The following is an 8,581-nucleotide window of genomic DNA, read 5'->3' on the forward strand; positions in this document are numbered from 1 at the left end:
TCATTATTTGTCTGTCCTCCATCATGAGCTGATATTTTTAGTTCATTTTTTTGCATGCTCTGTCTGTAACGTTTTGCAACTTGCTGTTGACCCTTGAATATGCAGGCAGTTTTTCACCACTTCCATGAGGTGATGCCTTAGCATAACTGCTGGTAGTCTAGTATGTGGTGTGATACTGTGAGTGTCTGCCTGTATAGAAGGCATGGATAGAGATGATGTTACCCTCTTCTCTCCCACAGGGGTCCATCATTAACAGTCCTCACATACGCCGGAGAGCCACAACCCCACGCAGCGAGGGCCCGCCCCGGAGTCACCCTACCATCCCCAACTCCTCCTCCCTCCTCGGGTCGCTCTTTGGCAGCAAACGGGGGAAGCCTTCATCCCAGAGCCATCCTCCTCTTCCTCTGCCTGGTCACCCCACCCTCATCTCCCACACGCCCCATCCGTCCAACCTCCACCACACAGCCCAGCAGGTAGCCCAGGCCCAGCTCCACCACTCCCAGTACTGCCACGTTCAACAGAACCCCCCTCCCTACCACCACCACCACCATTACCACCCCCCTCCCCATACACAGTACCACCAGCACCCGGCAGCATATGCATCCTCCTCCCACACACACCAACACACCCACCCCCACCCGCATGTACCACAGCACAGCCACGGCACCCATAGCCAGCATTCCCATCACGCCTCACACTCCCAGCATGCCCCTCACCACCACAGTCAGCTGCAGGGCCCGGCACCCAGCGGGCCCAAACCTAAACACAGTGGCATCAGCACCGTGGTGTGACCTCCCTCACTGAAAGAGAGCGAGAGCAAAAGAGAGAACGAAAGAGAGCTAGAGAGAGAGAGAAAATATTGAATGAGCAAAAGGAAAGAGTGAGTGAGTGAATGAACTTAAGGGAGGGACAGTCTCTTCCCCCAAAGGGACAGAGGGTATACTGTCAGTTGATGGCCTATCTACTGTGTTCCACTGCTGTGATGGAGATGGACCTCTGGCAGTCCCATGTATCCGCTCCCCCTTCAGCTGCTCACCAATATGCTGGATGGAAACCAGACTCAATTCTTCCACAAAGGGCCTCAGCTCGAACCTTAGTAAGGGCCTCTGTCTCTCTGTCAGGGCTTCAGGGAGGTGTTTTGTACGGGGAAACGCTTTCCCCCCTCCTCCCCATGAACTCACACCAAACCCGGCTGTGACGGCTGAAGAGAACCGTGCATTCTCTGTAGGCCGCTGTCCACTTCTCCGTTCTTTCAATAGCCCGTCTTCCCTTCACGTAATCAGGAGACAAGACCACCTGGGATAGGCCTGAGAAAACATGTCTGACTGTTTTCTCTGTCACAATGGCATATTATATTGTATACAGTCTTTTTAAACAAAGCTAGCTTTTAACACTCTGCTTTCTTGAGGTTTCCAAAACTCTCTTCATTTTTAAGAATGCTCTTTGTTCTTGCCTCTCCTAGAATTCATGTTGTGTAAAAAAGCTAGGTGTAATCATTTCACAATAACTAGACCAACGGACAGGCTAACAACAGTCTCAATCGTAGTAGTTCTAGTGTTGTATTTACTGTAGATGACAGCTTTACGTGTTGTCTCCTAGCTCTCATTGATAAATGTGCCAATTACTAATGCATAAACGATTTAGTCTAGACTTCATGTGCAGTATATTGTGCGTAAAGTACCTTGTAAGATTATACTTACAACCATTATTATCATTAGAAATCAACTGTCTCAGTACTGACTCTTTGGGAACAGGATAGATGGGAAGGGGGAGTGGAGCCACGTTGTCAGGCAGTCCAATAACCTACTCTGGAACCTTTTGCCTTTCAACCAGAGCATTGAGAGACTGGAATGCAGCTGTGGCACATGGCCCTCCTAATGCTGGGCTGTCATGTATAAAACCTCAAAGAGTGTCTACTGACCATATGTTGTTCCTATGCTGGGTGGATGGGTCCCGCTCGGCTCGGTGTAGTACTTCGATATGAAGTACGGACGTTTAGTACTGTGAGTACGGGCGTGTAGTAAGGTGGCAGTGGTGGAAGGGTCACAGATCTCGTGTTGAGCTCATGGCCTTCTTTTGGTCGTATGCTGGCTTAAGCTCACAGCGTTCCTGACCTCTCAAGACACTTTACGCGATAGAAGTTGAGGCTCGCGTCACTTTACTGATGGACCCGCAGTAAAAGCTGACAAATGTCTCATGCCTTTTGAAATATGAAGCAGCTGCATTCTTGACTCTTCAAATCAAAATACGATAATCCTTTATTTTATTTTTTTCCTAATTTACTGTGTCTTTGTTTTCATCACAAAACCTGAGTAGGTGAGTGACTAGAATAACCTCTTAAGTATGTAGTGTGTAGTTTTTTGTTTGTCATCTTAGTTGTTATCATTATGTACAGTATGTGCAATATCTTCGTACTGGTTTTGTACATTCAAACAAAAACAAAAAAAAGGTGTCCCTTCTGTTTGTTTTGTGTGTTTCCATGTTGCATCGTTATTTATTTTGGTTGGACCCCTGTCATTCTCTCTCAGTGGCTTAATGTGTGGCTGTTCTCATGGTTCTCTGAGAAACACGGTCCTGGGATTTTCGAATTCAGTGGAATGTCGAAGTGGTTTTGCATGTAATGTTATTAATGTGAGGCTATCCTCAGCACATTGTATAACAAATCAGTGTTACCATAGTCAATTGAAGTGCAATCACATAAAAAAAATACAGACTTGTAAGGCCCTTTACAGGTTCAAGTCTGTTGTCATGTTGTCCTGGAAGAGATTCAGGTGAATTCTTTTTTTTTTTTTCAGATGATATACTTATTTAGACAGTTGACGGCAGTGCTTGACTTGGACTGAAATAGGTTCCGGTACTCATTTTGGGTGCCAGTACTGTTTATATTTAGGTACTGGAGCTCCTCAATACTTATGAGATAAAATTCTATAAGAGGAACAGAACCTCAAGCAGTAGTATGAAGTGCCGGTACTCTGCTCCGGTGTCCCAAGTCAAGCACTGGTTGACGGTGAAAAGAAAGAGGAATGTGTGTATATATTTTAATAAAGGAATATGCTTCCCTCTGGGCAGAACAGAAATATTTTGCTGGATAAGCACATATGAAGGAGCGCTTTCATTTTTCAGGAAATCCAGATCTAATACACAGCAAAGAAATGCAACTGAAACAAAGGAACTGGGTTATATGTAAAGACAAATATCTTTCTACATTCTACGAAATGAGAGTATATTATCGCGTGTACATTAAAGTAAAAGTCAACTGTTTGTCCCAATATTCAGGGTGTAAATGTATTTTAACATTCACTAAGAAAACCACAACCGTAAGTCAGACTTCCCACTGGGCACACACTGATGGAATCAAGGTTGTTTCCACATCTCAATGAAATTACGTTGAACCAACGTGGAATAGACGTTGAATTGACACCTGTGCCCAGTGGGTTGAGGCCTAGGCTTCACTCAACACGTCTGTTCATGTTAGATCCATGATATTATAACAACAAATAAGGAAATGTAGACGGATAAACATATCTTACCTATGACATGAATAATCAATTGAATGTCTTTCTAATTTTCTTTTTTGTAACTCAGAAATGGTCGGACAATGTAAAAATAGAGAACGAAATGTATACAATTATCTTGATATGTGTTGTAGTGCTTCAAGAATTGTCCACAGTCTATAGTCTGATAAGTACCCCCACGATGCACTGCATGGACCTGATGCGTCATGTGTCTTTTTCACTGTGAGCTGACTGAACAGGTCAGCCTGTAAAGTTGAATAACTTTATTTCCTCTCTTTTCATTGGTTTAGATTTGGAATCTCCTGATGTTGACTTGCTCTTGCGTCCCACATTAAGCTGATTGTTACTGGAGCTCAGCATGCATTTCATCTACATACACACTACCAGTCAAAAGTTTTAGAACAGCTACTCATTCAACGGTTTTTGTTTATTTTTAACTATTTTCTACATTATAGAATAATAGTGAAGACATCAAAACTATGAAATTACACATATGGAATCATGTAGTAACCAAAGAAGTGTTAAAGAAATCCAAATATATTTTATATTTGAGATTCTTCAAATAGCCAACCTTTGCCTTGATGACAGCTTTGCACACTCTTGACATTCTCTCAACCAGCTTCATGAGGTAGTCACCTGGAATGCATTTCAATTAACAGGTGCGCCTTCTTAAAAGTTCATTCGTGGAATTTATTTCCTTCTTAATGCATTTGAGCCAATCAGTTATGTTGTGACAAGGAAGGGGGTATACAGAAGATAGCTCTATTTGATAAAAGACCAAGTCCATATTCTGGCAAGAACATCTCAAATAAGCAAAGAGAAAGGACAGTCCATTACTTTAAGACATGAAGGTCAGTCAATATGGAAAATTTCAAGAACTTTCTTCAAGTGCAGTCGCAAAAACCGTCAAGCGCTATGATGAAACTGGCTCTCATGAGGACTGCCACAGGAAAGGAAAACCCATAGTTACCTCTGCTGCAGAGGATAAGATCATTAGAGTTACCAGTCTCAGAAATTGCAGCCCAAATAAATGCTTCAGTTCAAGTAACAGACAAATATCAACATCAATTGTTCAGAGGAGGATGTGTGAATCAGGCCTTCAGGGTCGCATTGCTGCAAAGAAACCACTTCTGAAGGACACCAATAAGAAGAAGAGACTTGCTTTGGCCAAGAAACACAAGCAATGGACATTAAACCGGTGGAAATCTGTCCTTTGTTCTGGAGTCTAAATTTGAGATTTTTGGTTCCAACCGCCGTGTCTTTGTGAGACGCGGTGTTGGTGAACGGATGATCTCTGCATGTGTATTTCCCACTGTAAAGCATGGAGGAGGAGGTGTTATGGTGTGGGGGTGCTTTGCTGGTGACACTGTCTTGTGATTTATTTAGAATTCAAGGCACACAACCAGCATGGCTACCACAGCATTCTGCAGCGATACGCCATCCCATCTGGTTTGGGATTAGTGGCACCATCATTTGTTTTTCAACAGGACAATGACCAAACACACTTTCTCCAAGAAGGAGAGTGAAGGAGTGCTGCATCAGATGACCTGGCCTCCACAATTCCCCGACCTCAACCCAATTGAGATGGTTTGGGATGAGTTGGACTGCAGAGTGAATGAAAAGAAGCCAACAAGTGCTCAGCATGTGGGAACTCCTTCAAGACTGTTGGAAAAGCATTCAAGGTGAAGCTGGTTGAGAGAATGCCAAGAGTGTGCAAAGCTGTCATCAAGGCAAAGGTTGGCTATTTGAAAAATATTAAATATAATTTTGATTTATTTAACACCTTTTTTGGTTACTACATATGTGTTATTTCATAGTTTTGATGTCTTCGCTATTATTCTACAATGTAGAAAATAGTACAAATGAAGAAAACCCCTTGAATGAGTAGGCGTTCTAAAACTTTTGGCCGGTAGAGTACATAGTCATTGTAAAAATAACAAAACATAAACACGTCGCACTTCTGTTATTATTGAGCCCGGGTGCTTTAGCTTTGAAAATAGCGGAATAGAAGTGCTGATTATGGAATTCTAAAAATGGTGATTTATCTAAAATGATGACGAGAAGGGACCAGGTGGGAGAAAAATAATCTGTACACAGGGAGTACATTATCACTACTCTAATCCCAATATCTGCAGTGGAGATCATATGAGGTGACGACCTTTATATGGGAGGATGAAGATATGATTTTCAACATATCGCTTGTCTCTGCCAGCAACATTAGAGAACTGTCACTCGCTGTGGCTCTGACGGACTGTTATATCGTTCCCCGCCCCCTACACACGCGCACACACTCTCTTTCTCTCATCCCATGCTGCAAGCTGTTCTATCAGGCGCAAGACACACAATTTAAAAAGGGCAAGACAAGAGATGCCTCATTTCAATGTGCATTCAGTTTGTCCAGTGAGTAGTGAGTCAGTAAGACCCCCAGTTATCGTAAAACTTCAACTGTGACAATGTTGACAACGCTAAATAAACAAATATATGACTTATGGTATGCATGTGTTGGTCTTTGGCTTCTAATGTGTGTTATCGTGTCAGTCTTTTTCATTTTATCTTACCATGTCAAATCAAGTAAAGCCCTTAGAAAAGTTACCCGTAGAACGTGTTATCTACTTCTTAGATAAATGTTGCATAGCTATCAGTGAGGTAAATAAAAAAGGAATGTATTCTGTATTTTGACCTGTGTTATGGTTAGTAAGGTCAGTAATACACAGTGTAACCACTGGAGGGCGCACACATATATAGAGATGAAGCTGTGTCAGCACGCCACCTAGTGGTGTGATGGGTTTCTAGACAGTGTTTACTACTTGATCATACTACTATAACACAGTACAGTAAAATCTGAAGTTATGCCAGCACATGTCCTAATTCGTCATGTTACCTCTGGAGTAAGATTGTGACCGGGTAGCAGCATACTCTACATAGAACTGATAGGCTACCAGCTGACAGTAATGGTAGGTGTATAGCAATAAGAAGTGAATGAGCATATTGTTGGCAGCTATGGAGGCTCATACGAAGTATGTAATAATACCACATTGGTCCTCATTGGTTAAATGTATAGCAGTACTACATTTACAAACTCACTTAAAAGCCTCTACCGTCATTTTGGAAGATAAACCCATATCTCCTCCCAACAGAGGTGTTTCCCTCTCATCACGTGACCCAAAGTTGGCCCTGTCAGTGGTGGTTCTCACACGATCTGTCGCTGTTACATATGTCCTGTGGAGATTTGACAGTTAAACACGTCTGTTATAAAATGGAGAATAGTGGCTGACTGGAAGGACATCTTCTAGAACTCTAGACCTTCTAGAACGGCACTGGACAGAACACCTGGCGAGCACCGGCCTCAATGATGAGTGGAATTACAAGAACTACCTTCTACGTTGTCTTGACACTGAAAGGTAGGCCTCACATGAACTTGAAACTAACATGATGAGCTTGTTCACTCCATGGGATATGTTTTACCCACATCACTATTATTTATAATCCATACATGGTACAAAAACAAATTTGCTGCCACAACATATTTGAAATACAATCACACATTTTTTTTCTACACGGTATGTATACATTTGATATGGCATGTTTTTTCGCCTTCAGAATGCTCTTAGGTTCAGGGATAGCCATCCTCCTCCTCCTGGCCACTACCAGTGCACAGCCCAGCACAAAGCCCTGCCGGTGTTCAGCTCTCCAGCCTTCAGGGCTACAGGTTAACTGCAGCTCCATGAGCCTCATGGAAGTGCCCCCTCTCTCTCCAGACACCACAGAGCTCTACCTCCAGGACAACCAGCTGTCCACAGTACCCTCAGGGCACTTTGACAGGCTGCAAAACCTGAGGAGGGTCACCCTATCTGGGAACCCTTTCCACTGCGACTGTGGCATCCAGTTCCTGAGGACCTGGCTGAGGAGGAACTGGGCTGTCGTGTCTGGTGGGGTGCCCACCTGTGCCAGCCCCAGTGGTGTGTCACACACAGCAATCACTGCGCTCAGTGATGCTTACTTCTCTTCCTGTGCCCAGCAAAGCTGTGCAGGGTGGGTGTATGACACCATGGTGGGGGTGATGCTGTGTGGGCTCATCAGCCTGCTGCTGTGGGGTCTGAGGCTGGCCAAGAACTCCACCTTCACTCTGGACATCGATCAGAGACATGCAGGGTTGGAGGTGGACTCTCTGAGGTCGCTGAAGCCCAAACACAGGAGGCTCCAGAGGACTCTATCTGAGGAGAGGGAGAACTCTGCCTCTCTCACCTGGACAAACGACCCAGAGAGACCGCTGATTAACATGGAGATATTGCCCCAAATACTGGACGTATTGCACAAGAAACACAATATAAAGATAAAGACAATATAAGATTTTGGGATGATTGTCGTGGACCATGGGGTGACTGGGGATTTAAAACCTAAGCTGGCGATTGAGTGTTTTACCCTCTGTTGGAATGCCATTTATCAGACTGTTTTGACTCTTGCCTTGAATTGATTTTCTTTTGTCATGAAGCCTGTAAAATCATGCTCTGGAACTAATGTCTCCCATTGTTGTTATGTAACAGATTTGTGTTTTACACTTGTACACGGTATCTCTCCAATACAAATAAATGTAATTGAGTATAAAGTGCTCACGTCAAACACATATAGAGTTGCTAATTCATTTGACTTCAAACACACCTGTTACATTACTGTTGCAATGCACGTGCAGTACTTTAATCCGTGGTGCTGACGATCCGCGTTGTAGTGTGATTGAAATTGAAAGGTCATTTCCGATTGAGCTGGCATATGCAGCGATTACCGCGAATGTAGGAACATTGCCTTGAAATGTAAATTGTGCTATAGCGCAGCTCTTCAGCTCTATGGATTGAATCGCGCTCTTACTTTATTGCATGTTCAAAAAAACAGCTCATGCTTTATTTTACAGCCCTGTTACCATTGCTATTTAATTACAAATAACTTGGCTCTTCCTGGTATTTGTTACCTTGAATCCTCAAGTGACAGTTATTATTGGGAAATTATTTTGTAATTACTCTTGTTACCATGTAGTTTCTGAGTAATTACCAGATAATTATGGGCTGTAAAAT

The 8,581-nt window shown here is 43.2% G+C and overlaps 2 protein-coding genes across 7 annotated transcripts in view; both read left to right on the plus strand.

Moving 5' to 3' along the window:
* LOC115131876 (IQ motif and SEC7 domain-containing protein 1-like) overlaps positions 1 to 6,009 on the plus strand; it is a 185,306-nt gene extending 179,297 nt beyond the window's left edge. For 5 of the 6 annotated variants that reach the window (XM_029663938.2, XM_029663943.2, XM_029663944.2 and 2 more), the window contains one exon: positions 240 to 6,009. In XM_029663938.2, the coding sequence (XP_029519798.1) occupies positions 240 to 791 (552 nt within the window). In that variant the 3' untranslated portion in view covers positions 792 to 6,009. The remainder of the gene's footprint in view (positions 1 to 239) is intronic. The other variant, XM_029663945.2, reaches the window with a different exon arrangement.
* A 374-nt stretch (positions 6,010 to 6,383) lies between these two features.
* gp9 (glycoprotein IX platelet) lies at positions 6,384 to 8,139 on the plus strand. Its single transcript, XM_029663948.2, has 2 exons — positions 6,384 to 6,916; positions 7,116 to 8,139. Exon 2 carries the CDS (start codon positions 7,117 to 7,119, stop codon positions 7,861 to 7,863), a length of 747 nt encoding a protein of 248 aa, XP_029519808.1. The 5' UTR covers positions 6,384 to 6,916; position 7,116; the 3' UTR covers positions 7,864 to 8,139.
* The last annotated feature ends 442 nt before the right edge of the window (positions 8,140 to 8,581 follow it).

Source organism: Oncorhynchus nerka, linkage group LG7 (assembly GCF_034236695.1).
Source record: "Oncorhynchus nerka isolate Pitt River linkage group LG7, Oner_Uvic_2.0, whole genome shotgun sequence".
Taxonomy (NCBI): domain Eukaryota; kingdom Metazoa; phylum Chordata; class Actinopteri; order Salmoniformes; family Salmonidae; genus Oncorhynchus; species Oncorhynchus nerka.